This window comes from Falco peregrinus, chromosome 6 (genome assembly GCF_023634155.1).
Source record: "Falco peregrinus isolate bFalPer1 chromosome 6, bFalPer1.pri, whole genome shotgun sequence".
Classification (NCBI taxonomy): Eukaryota; Metazoa; Chordata; class Aves; order Falconiformes; family Falconidae; genus Falco; species Falco peregrinus.
In genome coordinates, this window is record NC_073726.1 from 62,361,272 (window position 1) to 62,388,864 (window position 27,593).

Sequence of the window (27,593 nt, forward strand, 5' to 3'; positions counted from 1 at the left end):
AACATGAACATTTTCAGCACTCATTACAAGAAGCAGAGAAATGTCCTATTACCATAGGAAGCCTCTCACAAAATATATTTATGTGTCAAAACTAGTAACTGTTCACCTTTCTGATTGTTGATTCTCAGCCAACTCTTAACAATGCTGCACTCAGTTTTCTGGCATATTATGGAACTGAGGTGGTCAGCATAAGTGCGTTTTTAGTTACCTAATTTATTTCGGGGCTGCAGCACGCCTGCAGATACCCTGCTACGTTGACCTGCTATCTTGACTGCGTCATGGTTGTGTGTGTGTCCCTCACATATGTTCATGGTCAAGCCTCCTGCTAAATAAGGACCAAGTCTTGTAATCCATTTAGTCCTGCTCATACCCATTTGGAAAGCTTCTGCTACACTCAAGAGGAGATTATTTTTTTTCCTCATCTCTCCTGCTTTTAGGTGGGCATGGCTTACAGCTCCGGGGACTAGGCGAGATCCACGCACCCTCTGTATGCTCTGAGCGTGGTTCCTCCTGTTCACAGGCAACCTCTGGCAGCCCCTAGGTAATCTGGAGTCCTTTTTCCAGCATGAGTCCTCAGGAGCAGAAGCAGGAGGGCTACAGTGTCAAGTGCAGCTGTGCAAGGTCAGTGACTAGCCTGGTTTGGCTGTGGACCTGGGAGGGGGTCTGTGTGCTTGCATCTCAGGGCTGCGGGGGGTGCCAATGGCCGTAGAGCAGAGCCAGCTTTGTTACAGCACTGACACCAATCAAATTCCGCTTGTGAAATGGGAGGTATGGCCTGGGATCCTTAGTCAACCACCCACAACAGATTTAATTGTTTTCATATATCATTTCCAAGTTCAAGCCAACAAAAATACAAGGAGCCACGTTTGCTCTGCATGGCAGGCTGATGGTCACTTGATAGAAATGAACCACTGTGAGCGGCAGGGGGGTCGGACACCCAGGCTTGGGATGCTTCTCTGCTGTCTGGCGGCCTCTGAAAAGGAGGGGAAGCATCAGGCAATGCAGCACGTGGCTGCATTCAGTTCACGTATATCATGATGTATATCCAGATCACATCAGCAAGATCTCTTAATGCAGAAGGAAACCATTAGCTATCATCACCATCATCTTCTCAGCTAATTATCCCGAGGCTTTTTATTCGATCAAAGGAAAAATGTGAGCTGGTTATTTCACTTGGAAGCAGGAGCACACCTGGTTGAATGCATCTGCTGCTAAAGGGAAAGCTAACATCTCTGTCTCCAGCTGGAAATCTCTGCACACCTCAAAAGCTCACTTTGCTTGGTAATTTGATCGTACAGGAGCAGTTACCAGTAACACCCATCACAGGGACCGTGACAGTACCCCTGAGCAAGTGTGTAACTCCTTGCTTAGGAACAAGGACGGAGCCTATGAACTCTTCTCTGGCTGCATTTCCCAGCATGGAAATATTCATTAACGTTATATGTGAATAATTTATATTTTTATTCAGCTTCCAACAGCCCTGGCAAGGATTTGCCAGGTAACCTGAAACATATTAAAAGAAGCAAAGCAAGATTACTCAGCTCACTCTGTTCTCAAACGCTTTCCTCTAATTTAATTCTTAGTATCTCACAAGGAAACTCCCCAGACTGAGACTTTCCATCTTAAATTTCCTCCCATCCTGCATTCCTTTTCCATAGTTATACAGACTTAATTTCTCACCTGAATTGCACTTAGCTGTGGCTCCTTCTAATCCTTGCACCATTGACTTCAATGGTATTTTTCATTAAAAAATAATTGTCGATTTAATTTTTGAAATTTTCCTGAGTGAAAATGGGAGGCTTTAAAGGCATCTGCTGTAGGAATGATACATACTGCACATAAAATCGTATTGCACACACAGCAGTAACATTTTTATGATAAAATAGCAAAGAACATTGTAAAATTAATACAGAATGACTGAGTTATTATGTCTTTCCATATAATTGAAGGCAAATTTCTTAATAAATCACATACAGCTATAATTCCAGGAGGGAAAATATTTTTCTTGAACGGGTGTCTCAGCATGTACCTGGACACCTCTGCAAACAGCACTTGCCTCTCCATAGCATGGCTACTTGCTCTTATTTGACCTTTTTTCCTACATTCATCTCCTTCAAGTTCAAAAAATGGTAAAAACATATATGCAGGGATTGCATTAATAGAGCAAACAATCACTTTAAAAGAAAAAAACCCAACACCCTTACTTCAGACATAACACTAAGCCTTTTTTAGCTAGAATACTTGACTGCTAAGGTAAGCCCAATGAAATTGAGCCTAAGAAAGGCTGAGGCAATGCCCAAACCTTGTCTTTGCAGAAGCTCTTACAGGAAAATGAGGTCTGTTGTGGGTTGCAGGTTTTGACTTCATGCAGGGCTGCAAATAGCTGCTGACAGCATGGAGACCATCTTGCTAGCTAAACCACCATGAATTGCCACAATATAATTCTAGTTTTTAGAATAAGCTGAAGCCTAATGGCTTAACTGTTATTATCCAGCTGTATGTTACCTTGACAGCTTTATATATTAGTAAAAAAACAGAAAAGAGGGCATAAACTTTGGATTGATTTTTCTCTTACTGAGGAAAACAGCCTTGCTGGTTGTTTGTTTTTTAATTAAAAACTCTGACTGAAATGGGATTTTCAAACCCACATAATTTTGCTTGAAATGCTATGTCTCATTTTCCAACATAATCTGTTCATTTGTTGCATAGTGATAGAACGCATACTACTAAACACCTGAAGAAATGGTATCTCAGGTCTGTGTTTCCTCAAAAAATAGGGACAGAGGAATTAATTTCAGTGTCAAAAATCAGTAATATTCATAAAATATTGGCAAAATATATTTTTAACAATGTATAAGTGAATGAAAATATTATCCCCTCCTGCCTCCCCGCCCCGCCCCCGGGAGTAAGTCATTACTCTCAGTCCTAAATGCCCCTGACTTTGCCAGCAGAAGCCATTTATTGACAGTGAGGTGAATGTCTTAGTCCAGAGGCTTGAGCACTCCAGTAAAGTGAGACTTCAAGTAACGGGGGAAAAGGCCTGCTGTTCATCATGCAAATAGTGAAAATAAAGTTGATTTTTCTCTTTTAACATAGATTTTTTTAAAAAATCGATTCGCATGAAATCTGGGGAGGTGGCTTTTGGCTATGTTGTCCTTTAGCACATTGAAGAGTAAACTGGACTCTTAATTTTTCAGAATTTTCATTCTTTGGCAAAACTGTAAGTGCAACTGGAAAAGCAAGATATTTTTGTGTGGCACCAGGAGTCTTGTATGTGATGATGTGTAACACAGCTAGTGAGAAAAGCATAGCCCTGCGGGTTGGGAAGCATATGCTCTAGTTTACACTCTGCTGCTGGCTGCATTTGTTTATTTTTTTCCCCTTTTCCTTTACAGTTTCCTAGATTTTAATTTTTTTTTAATTACGATAAAATTAAATTAAATGTATTTTCATCCAAGCGAAGGTTGGGAAGTGTTGGTGGAACTCCTGCCTGCACAGAGAGCACGTGACAACCACGGGAACAGGCTTTCTTCAGGCTTTGCATACCTCCGCTGGACTTACTTGCACAATCTTGTCACATGCTTGGCTGAGAGGACACCTCAGCTGTGCAGGATCTTGCCACTTTGTCACATCCTCAGGTGCTCCACACCCATCTCCCCAGTGCCCGGGGGTGCCATGGGCAGCCCTGCTGCCACCAGCTCTCCTGTCCTACAGCAGCAGCCGGTGGTAGGTACTGGGGGGCAGCCATGAGGCAGCAGCTGTATGCTGGGTACCAATGGGGAGGCGTTTTGTAAATTTGTAAGTATTTAATGGAAAAATTGAGGCTTGCCCAAAAGACAGATCCTCGTGCTTCCTTCCACTGAAGCAAATTTTGTCAGTCCCTCTGGCAGTACCAGGGATCAGGCTCTTCGCTATCTCGCAAGCAACAAAGGCAATCACCCGAAAGCTGTGCACACAAGAGCTGTGCCCAGAGGCCATTCCTCACCCCCTTACCTACCAAAACTGGAAGTTTCTGTGTGCATGTGATTGCAATTTTCTAAGTCCCTCTGCAGCCGAGCTCTGCAGCTGCTGGTCCCCGCTTGCCTGGGCTTGGTCCCCTGGCGTGCCCTGCCCCACCTGCCCCCCCTTCCCCAGCCAGGGGAGCTCTCCTGGCTCCTGTTTGTGTGTGACACCGCGCTTCATCTCCATGAGTGCAGGTGTTACTGGAGCTGATGGACGCAGGGCAGTGTCTTGCTTAGACCCATGCTCTGCCAGAACAGGACTGCATCACTTTGAAGCGTAAGTAATCCAGGCCCTGCCAAGGGAGGCAAAGCCATCAGCACAGTGGCTGGAGCTGGGCTAACCGCTCACGTAGATCAGGTCTTTCTCAAGACCTTCTTAATTATCTCCCTCTCTGATTGAGATTGTAGAGGAAACAAATCACCAATGTTTTGAAATGTGAAGGTTGTTGTCTTAATACCGCACAGCCAGGTGATGATTTCAGGATGCTGTGCTGCAGTTCTGCCTGTTAATTAGGGAGTGCAGAGTAGTGGGGTGTTTGAGGCGGGAATGGGCTTGGGCTCTAAAGATAGCCAGTGCCCCACCATGTGCTATGACACCTACTCAGCGTATTTCCTATTTTCTGTTTGTTCCTGCTCTCACTGTGAATAATGTTTGCCTTGTGAGGAGTGGGGCTGGCATATTAAAGAGTCTGTTTGCCACTGGCAGGGCTGCACCCAGAATATAGCATCCAGTTTTGGGGCGTTCTCCAATTCAGGAGGGATGTTAAGATGCTGGAGGGGTTACAGTGATGGGATACCAAGATGTTCAGTGACATAAAGCTATTACCTACAAGGAGATGTTAAGGGATCTGGTTTATTTAGTCTGGTGATGGTGTAGCAGTCTACAGTTACTTGAAGGGGACTTAGAAAGTAAGTGAATCCAAACACTTCTTTCCAGTGGCAGATGATGCACACAAGTTAAAGACTGGGAGTCTCGAGGTGGCCACTAGGAAAAACCATCTCTGCTGGGTGGGCAGCATGGCACTGGAACAGGTCGCACAGAGGCGCAGAGAGGCTCTGAGCCCTCCATCCCCACAGGTACTGAAGCCTTGGCAAGTCAAAACCATGGCAGACCCAGCCTTGGTGACCTCCAGCAGCAGGGTGGCCCAGCTGACCTCCAGCGTCCCCTCCAACAGTTACAAAGGTGAGCAGCTATTGCTCGAGTGTATGTTTTTCCCAAGTGTAATTTATGATGCCAACTTCCTTACCCTATTTGTCTTCAAAGCCCAACTGGAAGTTGCTACTTTGGGGTTTTAGACATGGCCTCAGTGAAAACCATGGATGAGAACACACACGTTTGGGGACTGCTGGAAAAGTTTAACTCAAAACCATTGTTAGTGAATTCACATGAAGGGGGGCAAGTGCATGGCGTAAAGCTCACCAGATAGCTGGAGTTTATGTCAGTGGACTGACTAAACACTTGAGGTGGGACAGTTTCTGGGCATGCGACAGGTCGTAAATTGGCAGCCCTCACCCTTGCTGGCTGGGAACTTGAGGAGGGAGTGAGAGGCATGTTGTTAGATGACTTCAGCTTTCCTGCTCCCCAGCTGTAGATAATTTTGAGTCTTCTGCTTGTCCTGCCACAAATCACCCTTCTGAGAAAGCAAAGCTATGCAGACAAAAATCCCACCCTGAAAAATCCACCCTTAAAGTATGAGCCAGAAATAAAGCACACAGAGAGGAACTTTCTTTCTTCAATTTAATTGAAGTTACTTAGAAAAATAATCAGGCTTGAATGGCTTTTTTAAGGAAAGATTCATGAGCAGTTCACACTTGTATTGGCAATGTATAATTTAGCTTTTTTCTTTATTAACAGTATATTTAGGTATGAGGAGATACTCTTCTACAACAAGCCTTCTACTGCATACAAATAGGTTAAAAAAAAAAAATCCAACCCCACATCGATGTTAAATTATTCGTACACATTGTATTGTGCATGCATGTAAGAAAATAACACTCTCTGTAACAAGAGTAATAGTAAGGACAGTCCCTTTTTGTACCTGAAAAGTGCAGCAGACTACAGCGAAACCCTAAAACATCTGGGGTCAATTTACTCCTAAAAGTACTTCTGCTTGTGAATTATTTATTTCCCTTGTCTTACACAGCGCGTGGTTCAGGCAGTTTGCACGTTTCTGTGACAACAGACATGGTTTACGAAGAGGCTGAAGCATGGACCAAGTCAGGTTTGGGGGAACCTCCCACTGCCCAGGAGTCACCACCATGTTCCAATGGGGCCAAATCCAGCCTGGGCTCCAGGTTAAGGTGCTTGGGGCCATCTGCAGGGAATGAACCCCCAGCTGTGGGTATCGCGCCAGGTAAGGAGCCACAGGTGCTGCTGGGCTCAGCGCTGGCCCTGCCAAATGATGGGGAGGCACCAGATTCCCAGAGATGGGGATCACTGCTCTTCAAACTCAGCGGCTTTGAGGGTGCTGGGGACAGAGGGGGGGAGCAGGGCCTTCCCCCTGGGTCCTCTCTGTGCTCACCACTGCTGGACTGTAACTAATGTACATCCTTCTGAAACAGCAGCTGCCTAGGCAACCCTCACAGCCCTACGGGCACATCTGCATTTTGCTGAGGCTGCCGTTTTGCCTGTGTGTCTCCCAGGTCCAGATGCGGCCACAGGAGAAAGAACCCGGGAGGGAGGCAGAGCTCGGGAGCAGGCCCTCTTCTCCTCCGGCTGGGAAACCCAGTGAAGAGGTGGGGGTAAACCCAACCTGGTTCCCGGGCTGCCCCACACGGCAGGTGGTGCCCACCAGCTCACTGAGAGGAGGAACGACTCTGAACGACTCTGTGTGGCTGCAGTGGAAAGAGGTATTTTTTGGCTCATTCAAAACAACACACACAGTATACAAAAAAAAAAAAAAAGGCTGTTTCTTAACATTTGTGGTCCTCCTCTGACATGGTGAGGGCTTCGTGCTCACCACATATAACATGATCATATCCAGCACGTCAGCTCTTCATTTCAAACACAGATCTACAGTCCATTCACAGCACCCCGAACCAGATTTAACACACTAAATGAACAGTTTGTAGTAGTTTGGGATCAAGGTTTCTAAAAAGCAAGTGACTTTTAAGTACCCACTGAAGTCCACATAAAAGCCATCTCAAGTGCTGAGCATCCCTCCATAGGGCATCCTTCTGTGGGGAGGCAGAATCTGGGTAATCAAACCCAAAGCTGCTGCTAAAAATCCCATCTCGAGCAGTGCTCACCCCTCAGATTTCCTGAACATGCTACTCACCTAAAGCTTTTCTATCACAGCTGTCAAACAGGGCTTTTTGTGTCTCCAAAGCAGTGAAACCGAAGAGAGTATTTCAGAACAGATAAACCCATGGTGATGCCAGAGAAAAGTACAAAAAGAAAGGGGGAGTACACTCCATTTTTAAAATATTTACTTTTGGAATCAACTTTTTTCTTAAATGAAAAAATTCACATCACATTCTGTTGGAGGGATTAACAGCTAACTGAAGAGAACATTGGAGCAAAATATGAGCACCGCTGGATAAAAGCCCACACAAGCACACGAATAGCTTTCAGGAAATATTGGTGGGGGGAGAGGGGGAACCTACCCCCAGACAGATATATTTTTATTTTTATTTTTTTGTAACAAACATATAATCATTGATCTACGAACAAAAGAAAGCCAGGGCACACTGGGATAGGCACTTGCAACAGCTCCGTAAACTCTAAATGAGATAAAACTGCTTTGAAGTAAAACAGCAGCCAGCGCTCAGCAGCTGCTCAGGAATTCAGAGCTTCCAGGGCCAGCTCTTCACTAGCCACGGGGTCAGCACTCCGGGTTTGGAACAAGTTATATAGTAACTGAGGCCATTCCAGAATGGATGATTTATTTGTAGGGATGATAAAAAAAAAAAAGACCCGAATCCTGGCTAAGACCAAATCCAATTGTGAAAGGACTTCAGCTGCTGTTTGTTATGCTAATTTGTTCTTCGCTGAGATTTATTTGGTGACTTTTTTTTTAATAAGGTAAGATGGAACCTATTTGTCTTCTTTAACCACACGTGTGTCCTGGAGACTAATGTAATTCAGTGGATATTATCAGGTACTGTACAATACAACATTTCCAGGATCTGGCTCTGCTACTGTGAAAAGAGCTCTGCCTTCAGCTGAGTTTATTTAAATCGTCCCCAGTTTTTGGAAGGGTTTGTTCTGATCATAAGATTGACACGCAGGCAAGTTAAAACTCCGTCTCGACCATCAATCAAGTTTAGAACAGATTTTAGGTTCCCACAGATAGCCTGATTTAAGCCTCTGCCTCCTTTTGCCTATCAGCTGGCTGCCGGCACTGCCGCCCCCGGATGGGAGAGCTTGGGGTGGCTACAGACCCCTCCCCAGGCAGGGTGTCTGCTGCCTGCTCGGCCTTACACCTCACCTGCATCACATTAAAGCAAACATTTGGAGAAACCTGTCCTTCTGTTCACTAGCTTGCTAATAGACCCACGTGGAAATCTCTTTTTTCATTATCTATTTGCCATGAATAGGTTAGTACTTGCTTGCCCGAAACTATCGCTCGGTATGCTATGCCTGGTACAATCTGCCATCCCAAAGAGCTGTTAGACACAAAACAACCACTGCTGAGACATTCACCTTAAGTAAAAAGGTCATATAGTCTCTCACTAAAGCTGACTTAGATGAAATACTAACCCACTGGAAATTAGAAACATCCTTGCCAATGGCATTTAGGCATCAACTAAAAAATAGAAGACTCCCTCCTCCCCCTAGGAAAAAGCCATGAAACCAGCATGTAGGAAGATGAGATCTTTTTTATTGCCTTGCATGCTTAGAGATCAACATGAAGATGACTTTCTGACTTTTCAAATGATATGCCCACATCCTTTACAGCAACATACTGTGAACAGCGTCTCTTGAGCCAATTTTGGTTGTCCATCCCAAGATCGGCTAGGGAGGCATGGCTTGCAGAGGACAGAGCTCCCCCCAGCCCCATCCTGGATATGAATTAAGTCAATGCCAATTGCTTTGGGCATTTAAAAATCTCTACAGTCACTTTCAAAATGCTGATTTTTTTCTGATGGATAATCCACAGATTTGGACTCATTTGGGTTGGCGGGCTTCAAATTAAGAGATGATGGGACTTGTCATATTCTTGATAAACTCATCAAGTCCGGACTTACCAAAATTTCATGGTGTCTCTTCCCTTCCCAAGGAATACATTCACATTTCTTTCAGTCATGGGTTTTAGATATCCTGAATCTATCAACATCTGTTTTACTTTTCCTTTTCAGGGTTAGAAAGATACAATTATTTTTTTTTTTAAGTACACTTGAGTGCAATATCACTTTCTGAAGAACTTACTTTCATTGCTCTTCTCAAAGCATGTGGTATCAATAACCATTCCCATATTTACCTGCATTAACAGCTAATGGAAGAATATTATTACCAAGAGACAAGCTCAAGTGAGGAAAGCTCAAAGCCAGACTCCTTTTGTCCAAATGATACCTTATCTCTGCTGCTGAAGTGACACCTACCAAGAGACCATGTTTTAAATAAGTATAAATAACATTAATTAGAATCGGAGGAATGCAAGATCAATGAAATTCACCAGAACACAATTAACATTTTTTTTTAAACAGTGTAGCAGTATTATTCATTTCTACAGCTAGATCGTCACAATCCTGTTACCCTGCAAAGAGAGCTGTCCTTTCTTACAGTTGATTTAAATAATTTTGACTGTGCTGCTCGCAGCATCATTCAAAAAAAGAAAATATTAATTTACAAAATAACCCATTCTCCATATTTATTATGACAAATAAAAATCTTAAATAAAGCAGGCTTTCTCTCCCCTCTCTCCCCCCGACCCGTCCCTCATTCCAATTTCAGGTAGCTTGGCACTGAATAATTGAACATTAAAAAATCAAGTTTGTAGACTTCATACAGCTGCGTTTGGTGCTCAGAGCTGATGTTCTGGAAGAACTCTGTAGTCATTTCGTCAGTAGTTCTCGTAGACTTTGCATAGGTGGGGAACTTCAGGTAGTTGCCTACTCCTGCCAGCTGGAGAATGTAATTTGAATCCTCTTCGAGCGTTTCGTATTTTCCTATGAGGTCGTAGTGGATGTGGCAAGGGTGGCAGAGGGAGTACACAGTCTGCCAATGCTCATTGAAGGGCTCTTCTCTTTGGGTGTGCGGGTCAATGAGATACGCCACAAACTCTTCGAATTTCACATCATCGCCTTTACGCAGAGCTTCCTGGGTTGCGTTTTTCCTCTGGCGCCTCACGATTTTGGTGCCGTATCGCTTGTGGAAGGAAGTGTTGTACTTCTGGGTGAACTTGTTCCTGTAGGCTGACACCAGTCTCTCGAAAGGCTCGCGAACAAAGAGGAACTTCATGTAGTTTTTCAAGCGGTGGTTGATCTCTGGGATGCTGTACTGGTTGAGGGTCTTCAGGTTTGAAGACACGTGGGCTTCATTGGCTGGGATTTCCATCGGATCACTGTACTTGCCTCTTCCCGTCAAAACCATCATGACTCTCTTCCAGTTTGTGCAGGCCACTTTGGGGACATAACAATAGATCATTTCATGATCTTCATCCACGACCAGGTGTTTGAGATCGTTGGGCGTCAGCACGCGGCGCTTCCTGCTAGATACACTGTTTGCTCGGCACGTGTCTGTCACTTGGTCTCGTCTAATCTGATGAAGAATTGCTGTGTTGGACAACTGCCAAGAAAGCACAGGCACCGGTAAGTCAAGCAGCTGGAAATTCTTACTCCCTTTTCGCTTATTATATAAATGCACAGAAGATTATTGCCTGTATAGAATGGTTCATAATTTGGCTGAGTAAAATTGTTCCTAGGCTATAAGATAAACCTTTTTTTGTCTCCAAACTTCTTGATACATGCTGCTTAAATGGAAAAGTGTCCAGGGCTTTGCAAAGGAGCACAAGCATTCACACAGCCTGGTGGCAAGTGTGTAAGTGTATTCACAGCACCCTCACCCTGAGATGTGGTCACTGCTTTTCTTAGTCCTGGAAAACAAATCTCCCCTCCGCTCCGCAGTCCATCCCGCAGCTACAGCAGTGCTGGGCCCTGCCTGACCTTTTGATGCTGAGATGGGGTAGGAAGACACCAGAGTAGGAAAATCTGTCAAAATAAAAATAGCATGGGCTCTTGCTGCTGATATCTTTCATGCTGCAGAAGTTAATTATGGTGGCTTGTTTCTTGGCTATGACCTTGCCAGGAAGAATGAAGCCCATGGAGATTCCTGCTACTCCCCAAGCGGAACATTCACTCAGGTGTGATTTGAGGAGCAGGAAGAATATTAACTATGAATTTGCCTCTCTGCTAAAGCCATACTGACAGAGAAGGAAAGAGTGCGTGGCCTTCTAACACACACAGCACTACGTTCACCCACAGCCCTTTACTGTTTTGCTAATAGTACCCTAACCTTCTACTATCACTGCTACTGCACGCTTTGCAGAGGTGGTAATCTGTCTTAGGGGGGACCCCCGCAGCAGCTACGCAGACAGGGCCACCCTCTCTCCACCAGCCACCTCCTGCTCAGACTGTGTCCAGCGACAACAGCGAGAGCTTCTGCTAAGGCAGGTAATGATCTGCTGTGTGAAACAGGGAATATTAGCCCAAGCAAAGGACTGTGCCAAAGCAGGGCTTCTGTGTTTGGCTATTCAGAGCCACCTGAGCTGTCTGCATGCCGCGGTGTTTTGGTGTGCAGCCCTACCCTCACTGCTACAAATGTCTTTTTACATATTCTGAATAAATTGCATCAAAGCAACAGGGGGAAGGTTTTGGTGATGTCATTTACATTTACTTAACACCACTTGTGGATTTCAAAGAGCCTTATGCTCAACAATTAGTTTAGCCTCAAAGGCAAGTATTTAGGCAAGTATTGACCTTCCTATTTGACAGGGAAGCAGGTCTGAGATTCCTTCCCGTACACCGAGTCTTTCCAAAGTATTTATCTGATACCTTCTAGTTAGGTTAGAGCGAATCACAGGATGCTGTAATGAAGCATTTGAGGCAATGTAGACTGTTCACATCTGCTGTGGGGGTGTCTGTGGTTATAGCAGTCTTCCCATTGCCAGTATAACACCCTCGGCATGTGTCTGCACCAGCTTGGAGGTTCATACCAAGCCTCGGTTCCTGCAGCCATGGCTCAGATCTCTGCTTCCAATACCAGTAGTTAGCCATGACTCAAAGAACAGGATCCAGATGCACTTTAGGGGCAATACCCAAACCAAACCCAAAGAAGGGACCAAGACAGTTGTAGGATTTCTGAGCTTTGGAGAGAAAGGGAACAGAAATTGCATTGTTACAGACAAGCCGTAAGAGCCCAGGTTTCGCCCGCCCAAGGGGCAGCAAAAGGTTTTGCAACACATGAGCAGCACAGAGCCTCCCTCCCTCTCAGCTGTGGTGGGTTGCAGAGGAAATGTTCTTGTGGGACAGGCAACACCAAGAGGCTGGTGTACCTGAGACTTGGGTGGGAGGATTTTTTCTTCAGGACAGCATTGATGTGCCAAGCCTGGGACTTCTGTGTTTTGTGCAGAACCACCCAACACTCCCCTGAATTCCTTGATACTTTCCTCATCCCATCTCTTTAGCCCCTTTGTTCAATAAAATGTTGGCTCATGGTTAGAACATGAAGTGGCCCAGTGCATCTCCTTTAGGCAGTGTGTCTCATCTTTTGTGTGTGTGTGGCATCCCCCTGAATGCCTCCCAATGTATATTTATAATACAAAAACTTCAAGGGCAGTTTTGTGTTCTAGTTGAAGAGGTGGGAAGCCAGATGTGAAATGTGCTTCATGTTTCCCAGGAAAACTGAATGGCAGGGAGTTTCCAAAATAAGATGTTAGAAAGCAGTTTTCAAGGACCACACAGATTTTGGAAGCAAATTACTTTTTCTCTTAAAAAGAATAGAAAATCCTTATTTCAATTTATGCTCTCCTCAGAGAGAAACAGAACTAATGGTCAGCTCAATACTGGTTAGTTACCAGTGAATAATTTTCAAATAGCTAAACAAAACCCTATGTAAACACACAGACATACAAATTCTCCTCTGCAGGTAGATAAAACGCTGAAATCGCTCCTCCTGCAATATCATATAGCACAGTACTGCTGTTTGCCTCTCGTTTTAGGGTAAAAAAATTAAGAAATGCCTGAATATACTCCTACATTACAATATGTTAATGTACTGCATTTGCTTTTCTGGTGCTGTTCTTGGGATAAAAACAGAATTAAGTGGATGAGATTCTCTGGCCTGTATTAGCTAGAGGGTGAGATTTGATAATCTAATGGTTGCTTCAGACCCTAATCTGCAGATGAATCGTAGAGCTGTGCTTTGCTCCTGATTTCATTCCTCTGCATCAATAGGCTAAGCACTTCTTCCCCATACATTAACATTAATAAGATTTTTCAGGCTTTCAGAGTAAGGGGAAAAATGCAGCCTTAGTATTTGCAATTGCAAATGAGATTGTACTACCTTAAATTCACTTAAAAGATGATACTTGTGCATTTTGAAGTGGTACTTGTCTCCCACTCTTTTTAACATGGAATAAATATAAAGAAGCGGCATACAAGTTTGGTCAGCTACTTTTACTAAGCATACACCAACACCCCAGGGTCAGGTCTGCACGTGCTCTGGCCTGTTTGGTGGCATACAGAACACACATTAAATATTGATGTAACAGGAAAAGGGTATCGCCCTGTTCTCATAAGTTATAGTACCATTTGGTATAGCTGATGGATGGACCATGTAGGAAATACAGTTTTGAAAGCTCTACTTCCTTTCCTTTTTTTTTCCCTCTATTGACTTCAGCTTATTGAAAAAGAAGGCCAATTTAGTGAGTGTCCTAAAACGATGCCAGCTGTATCAAACCCCATTTTTTCTGCAGCTGACACACCTGACGCACCCTGGAAGAAGAGCTGACCTACCTGCTTCTCCCAGAGAACCAAAAAGTCCGTTTGGCTCTCCATGAGGTTTAACGGTAACAGCCCTCTCGCTGAAGGAGTGGGAGATATGAAAGCCACACTTGCACTGCACTAGTGACAGGTATGGCACCTGAGAGCTTTTAATGGAGCTGCTGCAGAACCACCAGACTCTTCCCTGCAAGCTGCAAACCACAGAGGACACGCTCCATGGTCTCCAGAGCCTACAGCACTGTGCGAGGTAATCATTACAGTGGTTTCCAATTTGATATTTTGAAATTATACATTAACACTGAGTTATCTGATGCTAATATGGTTTCTCCTCATTTTAAGTTACAGGCAAGGCTTTTAAACTGCAGAGTAATTTCACTCCTGAAGCTGGTGAGGGAAACTGGGAAGAGTAAGATTACATGAGACTGGAACCACATTGTTTAAACTAGACGTCCGCTTGGCCAGTGAAAATGTTCTCGCAACTAATGAGGAAAATACACCCTACAGATTTAAGCACCCAGAGAGATAAGACGCAAGGGACGGACATCTTCAAACCCATGGATGGTGAAGGGCAAGTCAAACAATTTGGGCCATGGCCTGCCTTCCCCCAAAGCTGTTATAGATGTGGCTGCAGCGAGTTGTGAGACTGCAGCTGCTGCCCGGGCACATTCCTAGAGGCCCCCGCTGATCCCTCAGCCCAAGAGCCACAACAAGTAGTGGCCTAAATCCCCCCAGCTGGGGAGAGGGAACTTCTAAGCATGTGTGCAGGTTACCCTGACAGCAGTGTGGGGATGGTGATGGAGCCAGTGCTCGGGCCTGTCCTCTGACAGCTTGGACTTCAGCTGGGCATTAAAGGTTTTGGGAAGACACCTGATAAAAGCATTTGTTCTTCCTTGAAAGGACTGTCAACAACACAGATGCACTCGATCGCAGTGTGGTTTTCCTGCAGAAGGCATAAAGGGGGACAGAGAAGAAGGGCATGTCAAGATCAAAGTTTTTCTTCCTCTTCTGATGCAGCAACCGAGTCAAACAGGGAGGCAACATGAGCAGTGGGAGACTCCCAAGCTCAGTGGCATTTAAAAGAAGAAGAAAAAAACCAGCAGTGTGGGGACACTGATCCCAGAGGCTTCTCATCTCCACCAGTCCCAAAGGAACAACAAGGGAGGAAAGCTAAGTCCAGCACACTCTCTCTGCTCATGTGGACATCTTCTGTACAGCCGTGCGTGTGTGTGTAGGGGTGTGGGGTGGGGGTTGGGGGGCGCTTTAACTGTAGTGCATTAGAAAATATACTGACCGACTGGAAATACATATGTGGACCGACAATCACCAACCCATGACACGCAAACATGCAAAGGTTATTCAAGGTAAATCACAGTAATGAGATGGGAGGTATTCCATTCTAGTTACTTAGGCACAGCAGGATAAAATAATCTTTGAGGGCCTTTCCAAGCTTGATGGCCAAGCAGTAACTTCAGATTTAGATCCAGGACATTTTCAATTATTTTTTTTCCCCTGAATATAGTAGCATACTGCAGGCTAGGAGCAGAGGTCAATCCAATTCACAGGTACCTGCACTGAAAGCCCTTTTTAAATAGAAGGATGAAATACCTACCTGTCACACACGTGTCACTAAATTTTGTCTCACTATAAAAAAATAGTGTGCAAAGAAGTATCCCCCACAATTATAAGGCAGGGTTTTATTTATTTCTATTGCACTGCCTGCAGCTGCTGCTTGCTCTGCGCATTACTGGAACCAGGTTCACAACTAGCTTATGCTGGGAGTGCTAGCATAACATTTGGGCATGGCACACTGAACGGCAAGATCACCCAAATTACTTTAGAGTGGAATAAGGAGGATAAATATTGTGAGTGGGGTTTGCACTCCCATGCCCTGCTAAATTGCTTTTTCTCTTCAATTTTGCATTCATGAAGATTTTGTATCTGCCTTTAATTCCTCAGTTACAGTTGTGTCTGGAGGTTTGTTGTCTGTTCTATGCCAGAACTATGCAAGTTGTTACGGTGTTATGCTTATCTGTAGTCCAAGCAACTATCAATCAAAATCAGGAGCATCTCTGCTGAACACCCAGCTGGGTCTATCCAGCAGCTCTGTTAAGCTTAGCATGAACCAGAGCTCATCTAGACCAAATTCTTTTTAATGGTATTTGTTTCGGAGGTGTGCGCAGCCAGCTCAAACCCATTGAAAACAAGGTCTTAAAGTGAAAAGCATCAGACAGACTAACTATAGGTGGCACTAACGGTCCTAGTTATGTGACACAGAGAGACACTAGCATTTCAGCTGACTAAAATCTCAGGTGTTACTAGCTCTCCTTCCCCCAGCCCATCAACCACATCATCTGAGTTCTAGGAGGTGTTTGTTATTCGATACATAAAAAAATTCTCAATATTATTTATATTTTCCCAGATGCTTAAGGGTTGGGTTTTCTTCAGCGTGAGGTTACATGCAAGCACATTTACAATCCTGTTTTCACACAAAAAATAACGAATAAGCTTCCTGCAACCATGATGCACAGCCTGGAAGTTACAAATGTATTTTAGACTATTTTAATACTTTGCTTTACAATTTGCACCCACAACTAGCCTACTTAGTGTATATATATTCTATACACCAAATTCTATATTGTTTTCTTAAAAGCGTTCAGCATTAGGCAGTAAAGGGGAACTAGCAATTTTTCGTACTTGACAGTCCAAGCATAAGCATTTCTCAAATCATCACAAATAATTATTACTCTTTGCAGATTTCTACAGACGACAGTCAGACAATTACAGCTATGTGAATCAAAACACTGAACCTAAAAGAGCAACTGTATTTTAGATAAAGTGATTTTGTCAAACAGACCTGGGCTGCAATAATTTTTTTAGACATAGCTTTGCAACAGTTTGTACTTTCATTTATTTCACATTTCATAGCTTAATATTATTGAGTTAACTTTTTCACAAATTTTCCAGCACTCAGATGAGACCCCCACCAAAGCCTCAATTAATATTTGTCCAAAGTCCAGTAAAGCAGACTAGAAAGCACATTGTATGTACTGGAGATGGAAATGCTTAACATCTTCCCTGACAATATGTGGACAGACAAACTGAAATATAAATTTGCTATGAAAATGTCTCTACAGAGTGGCTGGGTAACAGACGACGATAAAACTAACGTTAACTTAGGAGCATTTTTACTAAGCGAGAAAATTTGAGAGACAAATTCTATCCTCTGAAGGAAACTGTTGAAGTATTACAAAGCTGCTTTTCTTTTCTCCATTTCGTGCATTGAACTTACTGCCCCACAGAGAAGGTAAGGCTGAATATGCATTTTTTTCAGTTCTCTGTATTGCAACCCAAGATAATGATTCCCACTGTACAGAATGCACTGGGGCTATGAAAAGAAGGACCAAAGCTGCTGAGAGTCAGAGTCATACACAATACCTGCTAGCACTGTATTGTCAAAAATGCTACATTGCTTCACACATTTCCTCCTTCTTCTTCCTATGCACATCCCCAACTTCATCTGTGTGCACGCGTGTAGAAGGGAAGGGTGAAATAATTCAGCAGTTACATTACATTGGGTCCAGAGGCTATGATTATTTGAATGACAACACACCCCAAACCTGCATCAACTTTGGCATTCACTCTTCTTTGTCTGGGTACATGATTTGGGTGCTAGAAAAGAAACAACACTAAACCAGTCAAAATCCGGCAGCAGACAAACATGCAGCCACAGACGCTGGTGCTTTCCTGGGAAAACTTCACAACTAGGTCATAAAGTATTGGCCTTTTTGTCTTGAAGAGAAAGTGAAGTACCACAGTGAGCCTAAATGATGCAAACACCTCCTTGAAAAACCAGAGACTGACACCGAGTGACACCATCTGTATGTTAAAACCAGCTTTTTAATCAGCCTAAGGCTCCATCACACAATAAGGTATGGATTCAGGAAGAAAAGACTGAGCCTCCTTCTCCTGTATAATCCCAAACATCTCTGGAAGCCTGTCCATTCCCATTCTTCCTGCTAGAAACTATTTGGTGTCAGGACTCATACAATACATAGAGTTTGGGGCTAGTAAGATGAATGTATGCATCCTGTAATATGTCTCCTCTGAACAAGGGGATGGAAAAGTTGGAAGTCCCCAGGCAGACCAGGCAGAAAGAGCTGTGGCCTGGCCACACAGGGGTTGAAGGATGTGCTGCCACGTGTGTTGCTGTTCTGAAGCTTTGGGGGAATATTACAAACACAGGGTAGGCAAAATCAAAGTGATCGAGTTCAAGTGTAATACACATGAGAGGTAAGAAATCATCAGGAAGGCTGGAGGAGCCTCGAGCTGGGAATAATTGAAGCAAAAATATCTTCACATCGGTGGGCTTACTGGGATTTAATTTATGGAGGACAAGTTGGGAGCCTCATGTTGCATGTACAAAGAGCGCTTTGCATCGTCTTCCCAGTGGCTGACACCAGCTGTCAGAAGGGAGGGGGAGAAGGGGAATTTGGCAGATGGCCAATCTTTCCCCACCCCCCCCCTGCCCCAGCAAAAAGAAGCAGATGAAACCCGGGCCAGGATCTCAGCTGCCGCAGTGGGGTGATGGTGATGGAGCTGTGCTGCCTGCCTGCGGTGGAGGCTTTGCTGCCAGCAGCCTGACCACACTGCACCACTGCTGAAGCATCTCGCCGTTGCTTTGACAGAAAAGGATGGAGTGTGATGAATTTGTCCGCTCCTGGTTCATTCTTTAAGTAAGTGCAGCCATAAATCACTGTTTGCATTAAAAAGCTGAAAGGTCTGGCTATCCTATGAATTTAATTTTCAAATGAAAACCTTCTGGCCTTTCCCCTCCAACACACACACACATGTGCACACATATGACAGCTGGAGCTGAGCTCATGCTCCCTGGACCTGTGCATGTAACCTGCAACACACAGGGACACAACCACAGTCTCTCTCTTTCTGGTTCCCAGGCACAGATGTTTCACCTCTATGCTACAGTCACTGGCCACTCAGAGCTTCCACAAGTAGCCCTTGGGAGCCCCTACCTACCATCAATTCGATGGACTTAATGATGCTAACAGTGATTGACAGACATACAGCAGCAAGGACTGAGTTTGCTCTCATGGGGGTGGGGGACAGGGAGTGGGGACCTGACGGCAGGACACAACAGCATGCCACATCTGAGAGTACGAGTACGAGAGGCTGCGCTCCATCTCCTTGGCTGAGGCGACTGCACCTGGGTGCCTGGGAAAGCCCCTTCCCGAGGATACTGCTGGCTGCAGCTGCCTGGGAAAGGGCTGGGCTTGCTGAACTGCCCCCAGGTCACCAGGGACTGTAGACAGGGTCAAAGGGACTTCCACTGTTTATCTCATGACTCCGATTGCAATCAAGGCACAGATTAATCACAGACTGGGACAACACAAACCTGGGGACAAACACATGCGTTGGGAAGCTGGAAGCCAAGGGAGTGACCCGTAAATGCTGTACTCTGCTATTACATCTCTACTGTGTAAGCTGCAGATGTGGTTTTCAAGGATAGGCTTGAGAACTGGTTAGGAAAAAGCATGCCATGGACATCTGCAAATGGTGCACCAGGAGGAGCACTGAGCTGGGGATGCATGGAGTCAGCCAGGGTAGAGCTGGGAGTAGCCCTTAAAAAACAGAATAAGAAACATTTTAACGAGGCTGGCATCTAGGAGACAATGGAAAAACTGACATTTATTTCTCTGTTGCAATAAGTTGTGGTAGTAGGGTGAGATAAACTGGGTGGAGGGGGGGAAACAGGACTAAGTAGATACGTAAATACAAAAATAAGTATGACATTCTACAGAGGAAGGGAATCTGTCTGGACTCACTGTGGGTAGGACAAATAGAAATAAAGCTGAACAAGAAACTCAGTTTAGATGTAGGAAAAGTCCCAACAGAAAGCGGAAGATATGCCTGTGCTGTAACAAGAGTGAGGAATCTCCGGCACTGGGAACCTCCACCCGCCCGAGGAGGTGTCAGAGGGACCCGAATGATGCCACCATGCGGGCAGATGTCTCCTTGAGGATCCTTCAAGCTTCGTGCACCTGGTATGGTGGCTTCTGGAAGCTAAGCTCACCGTTGCAAACCTAGGTATTTCACATGCTTCAGGAGCAAAGCTTTCAGCAAATGCTGCAGAGCCACCTCACAGGCAGAGAGAGCATATAGTGCTTTGAATGAAACCTCCCTCAGGAAAAGGTAACAATACCCAACTGTGGGGTGGGCAGAGACCAGACAGGAGCTCTGACACCACCACCATGGGCAGCACTGTGCGAGACCCTGCACAAGACACGGTGGAGGAGATGCAGGAGGCCTGAACGCCTGGAGCTGCCTGGGACACACGTGCCTTGCTCACCCCAGCAGCTCTGACCTGGCAGCCGATGTTAATGGATTTCTCGGTAACACAAATCCTCCCCCTGCACCTCTGGGCTGCAGCTTAGGTGTCACACAGTCAAGTAGAAATACTTATTTTCTTCTCAGCAGGATATCTGCTATATTAACTGAATACAATTTACTCAGTCCCATGCTAAATCAGGGCAATACGTTTCCAATTTTTAACACAGCGTGCAACCCACCAATACTGCTCCAAAGCTTTTGAAACCCGAACAGGAAAACCAGAAGATAGCAGCTGCATAGCTAGTTTCCTTACGTGTAATTCACAGGCTTTAGCAACCTACTCAAGGAGAGGGGAACCCTGTAATTACGTGTTTAGCCATGCTGAGTCCCTGTCCCCCATAACCGGGGCAGGCCCTTTGTGGGGGACGCTGCCGGATGTCCCCTTCTGACACCTCTGAGCAGTTGAGGTTAATGCTGCTCCTGCGAGCCAGGCATACAGGCTCAGGCCCCCACCAAGAAATGCCGTGCTGGATTTTTTCAGCACAAGATGTTGAAGTAGGAGCGATCTCGCCTGACAGTGTACAACCCTGCTGAAAGCTCTCCCCATGAGGCTCGGTTGCTGCCTAACTGGACAGTGCAAAGACCCGGAGGAGACAGGGAAGAGAGCTGATCTAACTCCCCATCAGTCCGGTGACAGAAACAAGAACAGATTTCTTCTCCTGTCTCAGTATGACTCTTTTTTTTTTCCTTGTAATGAATTGAATTAATTCATCTGGACAGAGACTGGCAAAATACCTAAATCCTTCACATAGTGGATTTTCTTTTCCTCTACTAAACTATTACAAACTAACATTGAATTTCTTTTACTTCCCCTTGGTGAGGTTCTGTTTTGTTCAGACTAAACCTTGCTGTTCCAAGGTAACTTTTCCCAGCACATTTGTCCATGCCGCTCACTAATGTTCACAGAAGGCAACTAACCAGGGTTGCTCATTCTCCACAGCCTTAATTACAGTTAGCCGGAAACTTTTCACCTTTCCACTGCTGTACAAAAAGAACTAGATGACCCCCTGCTTGAAAAGACAAAAGGCCTTTTCTATTAAAATGCTAGCATCCATTTATAATCTTAATTAAAACAGGCTCCCTAGGAAACCTTCCTGCTGTGGAATGAAGTAGTACAGAAATAAGATTCTGGGTTAACATGGAAAGCCTGGTTCATCAATAGCTTCCTACCTTGACATAAATACCAGTGACTCCAGCCCTGAGGGGATGCTCAGCCCCAAACTTGCTAGCAGCAGTCATGTAGTCCAACCCTAATGCTGTCAGGGTTGGGTCCACAGACGGACAAAAGCATAAGACTGCCATGACACAGGAGAGGGATTTGTTTGCTTTTTCAATTATTTTCTGATTTTGCTAAAACCCCCAGATGCTTCAGTCTTTGTGCACCAAAAGAAACTCACTGCCAGTAGCCAACCCCAAATGACTCCATCGCAGGCTTCTCTGGGAAAGCAAAGAGCATCTCCATAAGGCTGCCCTCTCTGCTGGCCACCAATGCCTCTTCCCAAATGCCAGCATGCTCCATCCACTGTGCCAGCTCTACACAGATGACAGCATCCAACACTGTGGATCTGACCACCAGGCCCTTGCTGGATACTTCCCATCTCCCTGGGTCCCTCTAAACTGCAGCCAGGGAGACCTCAGCAACAGCATTAGAAGAAAACAGGTCCAGGTAATCTTTAAATCCTGAGAAACCTAAAAGTATCTTGGTTGTATTTTTAAGCATCTGACTTGCTACATGAAGCCTTCTTACATCAGAGCATGAGGGCAATGTTAAAAGTAACTTTCATCAGTGATTTAAGACAATTGGAAGGTACAATTATTAGCACGATGCCTTGTTAATTTTCCTTATCTCTACAGCTGTGTTTACTGTGATTTCTAAGGGTTCTCTGTCTCATCTAATAACAGATCCATTTAGGGACTGCATACTAAATGTTAATTTACAACAGAAGAACAAATTCTTAGTATTTCTTTAAATGGCTATTTTTTTTTAAACTGTTCCATCAACTACACCCTGAAAGAAATTTCACATCATCTTTTTCTCCTTTTTTTAATACTCATTCTTTTTTAAACTTCTCAAAGAAAACGAGCAGAAAAGGGCCCTCAGAGCTCTTGCTTTCAGGATCCTTCTCCAGCTGCAGCCAAGCGCTGTCTCCTTACTCTCTGCTCCTTTCACGGATGCTGAACGTGTGCCAGCCTCTCATCAGTTCCCTCTCTATCTGGTGAAAGGGCTGGCTCCCTCTTCAGTGTTCTCATATCCTTGTCGTTGGCCTTGTCCCACCTGCAGCTTGAGCATGCCAGCAAAGGTCAGAAGAAAAAGGAGCTCCAGGACCAAGTTTTCAGCTAGTTCTCGCTCTGCATGCAAAACCCCCCAAAGCAGGTCCTTGCTGCAAGCACCCTGAGCTGACAGCAGTACTAAGTAGGTGCTCACAGCATTTGTGAGTTTGGTGGGCACTGAAAGATTGGGAAGATATCCCCTCTCCCCGAGCAGCAGGGCAAGGCGAGCAGTGGAGAGGTGCCAACCCACAGCCCTCTGGCCTCAAGGGATGCGGTCTGACAGCCAGGAGTGTGCCGAGGCATTCAGCTGTGTGGGCGAGGGAGCCAAGAGTGTGCCCTGGATGGAAATGTGCCCTGTCCCGTGGAGCGGGGAACAGGACAGCTCTGTGCCGTACCCAGGGCCGTACCTGTTCCCCCTCTGCGGGGCTCCTCTCGCGGCAGGGCGCTGCGCTTCGCCTTAAGCTGCTTGCATGGGCAGCTTCCCCTCGGTGCAGGTGACACGCAGAGCCTGGTGGCTCACAGCCACTGTGCCTGCCACTTGTTGGTATTACAGCCTTGAAAACGTATTACAGCCTTGAAAACATACTGACAGGAGAACCGACTGCCTGGCTACCGATACCTCCAGCCACCACTGGCTTCTGCTTACCCACCCTTAACAGCCTGTTACCGTTCTCAGGACTTTTTATTTCTATAAGCTGCTTATTTCCTCTTTGATTACAAATAATGCTAGGGAATACATACATCTCCCTATATACATACACACGCATGTGCATATATACATCCCTGCCTGCATCCCAGTGGTAAGCACGCAGATGGCACGCTGGCTTACGTGGGTCACAGACCATGGTGCATGGGTGCTTCCAGGCAGTACTGAAGCACTGAAAGACATTCTCATGTGAAAGCAGGTGGAACTGAAAAAATTCAGTAGCATAGTGGAGGGAAAGCATGCACTGCTGCTGATCTTGCTTAGGAGGGTGGTCTGAGAAGCATCCATGGTGCCCACAGCTAGTCAATACCTGGAACTGCTGTCACCTCTCTGACGATTTCAATGAAGATAGAAGAGGCACCCGAGGTCTCCTGAGAAACACTGGGAGCTGATGCTGTTCTGCCTTGCTGAACGGAGGTTGTCCTTGCCCTAAGCTGCCAAGTGACACAGATTTAGGAGCAGGGAAAAGTGACAAGTTCACATAGCACAGGAACAGCTGATATTCCTGACAGAAGAAGTAAACCTAAATTACAGTTTCTAGCTAAGAGAGCTGTCATTTTAGATTCTCTGTGCAGTAACGTCCACCCACTGGATCCATGAATGAAGAGCTAATGGCTCCTCTTCAACCTGCAGTGTTGCCTCCTGCAGGACCCATCTCTGCAAGGCAGGGAGAGCTGCCAGGCGCTGCTGTGCCCTTCACCCCATGGGGGGGCTTCCATGGCACAAATGCTTCCCACAAACATGCTGATAATTAACAGTGGATTTTGCTCTTTGAACGTATCCTGCCTTTTATGAGATGCATCAGCACAGCTGACCTAGAGATTAAGAACGGCATCCAACAGCTCTCAACCCTTTTAGTTTTGCATTTCAAATAAAAAACTGATTTAATGGAAGTCTGCTTATCCTGTTGTTTCTAAATCCATTCTGGAGGTTAATACTAGCTGGAGCAGGTCACCATGTTAAAGTCCTTTTGCAAGGACCACATTTAAATGCATTTGATCAGAGTCTGCAACCCTATATCCATTCCTGTAATCCATCCCCATGTGTATCCTCCACCTATGGTGCATGCCAGCTAGCAGAAACAAGAAAGTCTCACAAAGCCTCTTTCCAACTTCTCCTACTGTTTATAGAGACCTTCTTTTCCTGCTCCATGACTTAACTTTATCTCTGGCTTTGTTTAAAATTAAGCTTTGCTCACAAGGGAAAGCTGTACATGAGAGTCACTGCTTCCAGGAACAAACTAATTCCATTCAACTACTTCTGTCCTCCTGGGTGCTCTCTTCTTCCAGCTCACCATCATCTCTATGCACATGCAATGCAAGCCCCCAACTGGAGTCCCTCTCCCCAGAGCTCTTCAGAAGTGGTCAAGGCCCCCTAACTCACCTTATTAACCCCACTGTGCTCTCTCAGCCCCCGGTTAATGCAATACAGCATCCAAGGTAATCCCAGTTATTTTAAGGTTAGCCTTAACTCTTCATTCTGCCTGAACTTCTTTTTCATTTTTGCCCCTCACTGCTGTTTCCTCCCTCTTCTCCGCTGGTCTTTGTTTAACCCCTTCAGCATCCCTTTTGCAAGCTGCACTCCATACCGCTACAGCTCAAGCTGAACTTTCAAACCCATGGAGGGCTGGGAGCAGAGAGGGGAGATGCAAACATTTTCAAAGGAAGACATGAATGTTAAACAAGATGAGTAAGAGGCTGCTCCAAAACACACATAGTACTCAGGAGATTGAGATAAAGCAGCTACCATACACTACTAGTTTAAACCTGATGCAGAACATCTGCTCCTGTTCCGCTTTTAATGATTCATGGTCTCTTGTCTGCAGCTCCAGAGAGAGAAGAACCACCTGAGCAGAGATAAACCGCAGGTTCACTTATACCATTTCCAGGAGGAGAAATCATTTGCCAAGATTAGCTGAGAAAAACTGAACTGCTGAGCAGCCAGCTAGGCTATGCATAGCCTACACATCAGCCTAATAATACTTCTCGTTCCCTCTTCACTCACCCCAACATTGCAGACAGGAATGGGCCCCTCTTGTCCTCCCCTCCCCACTTAGTTTTTGTGAATCGGCTGAGATCAGTACATCTTAGGAGCTCAGCTGTAGCCTAAAATTACAGCTTGTTGGGAATACTATCAGATCTCTCAGCTCCCTACAGCGAGGTAGTGGAGCAGTCCTGAGTACACTAAAATATGAGTGTATTTTAGCTATGACCTGCCTCGTTACGGACTGAAGACAACAGATGTACACATTCAACGGGAATAAATACCAGTTCCAAATAAACCTTGGACAAACTGCAGAGGGATCTGCAGGTGCTGGCAGGATGGGTAATTCCTCCTGAAGCTGCATCTGGAGCTGCTATTGCAGACTGAGGTCTGGGATAAAAATAACACTCTGTACTTATCTGGTCTTTTTCCATCTGTAAACTTCAAAGCATGATGCATCATCCCCGCTTTCCAGATGTGAGAAGCAAGCCACAAAGAACCGGTCCAGTGTTGCTGCATTTTTTCTACCATCTTCACAAGCTGAACCTCATCCTCTCCCAGCGTGTCCTCCCTGCCCAAGCACAACTCTGCCGGGCTCAAGCCAAGGCAACCCAATGCTACCAGCACTTTCCATTTTCTATGATTCTGCTCCTATTTTGACATGGGGGGTGGGGTTATTTTTCAGCCTTGACTCCTGGTACTTCTCTGGGAGAATTTCAGAACAAAATATCTCTTTAAGTATTTGTCCTCCCTGAAGTTTCTAGTCCTCCCAGTTACATAAAGGTTAAGTAAATGGGTTAAACTGCAGTCTCAAAATTCAGGCTGAGAAACTGTGGCAGTAAAGATTGCTGGTATCAGCAGGTTACAGATATTCAAAGCATTTGGTTTAGACTTACACCTTTCCCCTCTTTGTTACTTCTTTCCTGACCAACACTTGCGATATTCACCATTGCACGTAACCTCCATATCAAGTTGGTGTCTGTAAGAAATTAACAACAGACATTTGGTACAGCCTGTTGTGAAAATGTATAGCATTTACTTCAGCAATACATATAGTTTTAGATTTATCAAAACACCTATCCTATATGTCACTGAGACCTAATGGAAAGTCATCAAAGCTCTGTACAGTCAGAGCACTACAAGATGTTGTACCAGAATTAAAAAATATCACTCGAAGCACAAAAAAGGATGGTTACATGTGTTGGTCTGTTTTTCAATTTGATGAGTTTGCCACAGTCCTGAAAATCAACCTGTATGTTACTGAAAAAGGCATAAAGTTCACGGATCTATAAAAGTGATGGCAAGAAGTAAGAGGCAGCATTTGATTTTTTTCTGGAAAAGTATTGGGTGCACTGCAAGAAACAGGGGCATGAGAAGCATACAGTCTATGTGGAGTATGTGGACAATATTAGGCCAAACCAGTCTGATTTGGAGAAGTAGCATTAAGAAGCTGGTTAGTGGGTACAGCTTAAAATAAGTACTACAACTCTGCCTATCAGCTTCAGCCTACCACATCTTACTCATCCGTATCAAAACCAACTAGAAAAAACAGTAGAGAAGGTGAAGGAAAGCATGAAGCAAAGCAAGTAGTTAGAGCAATTCCATGAAAAAAACCAACCACCAGTTACAAACCCACAGGCTGCCTGGGACCAGCTCTCTGCATTTGAATGGCATCTGGGTAAAGCAGTCTGGTACCTCGACACGGGTACAAAGATGAATGAATGGTCTATAACGTCTGTCCGTGGATGTCAGGAGAAAAAAAGTTGTTGGTGAACAGGTTTTTAAAGCATTACAGTCCCCTCCAAGTGAGTGAAATCAGAGCCTGGCTCTGGCATTAGAAAGTCAAGGGGAAGGAACACAAAGAAGAAAATAAAAATAATACGTAGTAAAAATATTGCTCCTACATCTCTGGGCTGAAGACCTTCCTTTGAGAAGTTCTTGTTTTTGATGGCAGATGATGACATCTCTCTGGGATGAGAGAGGAAAGGAAAACAGAAAAGCTTGTGATAGATGAAAACTACTAAACAAAAGAGACTGTCTGGGGAATAAATATTTATGAAATGCAAAAGAAGTTTGTAGTAAAATAAAAGATAACACAAACCTAATAAAAGCAGAGCTGTTCTGAATTAAAAAACCAAGACGCAGAGCCTGCAATCTGGTGCTGTACTATCAAGAAACCAACTCCCCTCTGTCTCGGGCAATGTAAAAACAAAAAACCCCACACATAGGCCTGATCAAAAGCCACTGAAGTCAATACAAATTTCCTCTGGATTTCCAAAAGC

At 44.9% G+C, this 27,593-nt stretch overlaps 1 protein-coding gene and 1 long non-coding RNA gene across 3 annotated transcripts in view; one reads left to right on the plus strand and one right to left on the minus strand.

Annotated features, from left to right (window-relative positions):
• The first annotated feature begins 444 nt into the window (after positions 1-444).
• On the plus strand, positions 445-15,163 carry LOC129784796 (uncharacterized). Its single transcript, XR_008747889.1, has 6 exons — positions 445-5,184; positions 6,146-6,355; positions 6,645-6,851; positions 10,553-10,754; positions 13,919-14,193; positions 14,286-15,163. It is a non-coding gene; the product is annotated as an uncharacterized LOC129784796 (long non-coding RNA).
• The window catches only part of CHST11 (carbohydrate sulfotransferase 11), a 168,903-nt gene continuing 150,114 nt past the window's right edge, over positions 8,805-27,593 (minus strand). For both annotated transcript variants that reach the window (XM_055808977.1, XM_055808979.1), the window contains exon 3: positions 8,805-10,731. In XM_055808977.1, the coding sequence (XP_055664952.1) occupies positions 9,883-10,731 (849 nt within the window). In that variant the 3' untranslated portion in view covers positions 8,805-9,882. The remainder of the gene's footprint in view (positions 10,732-27,593) is intronic.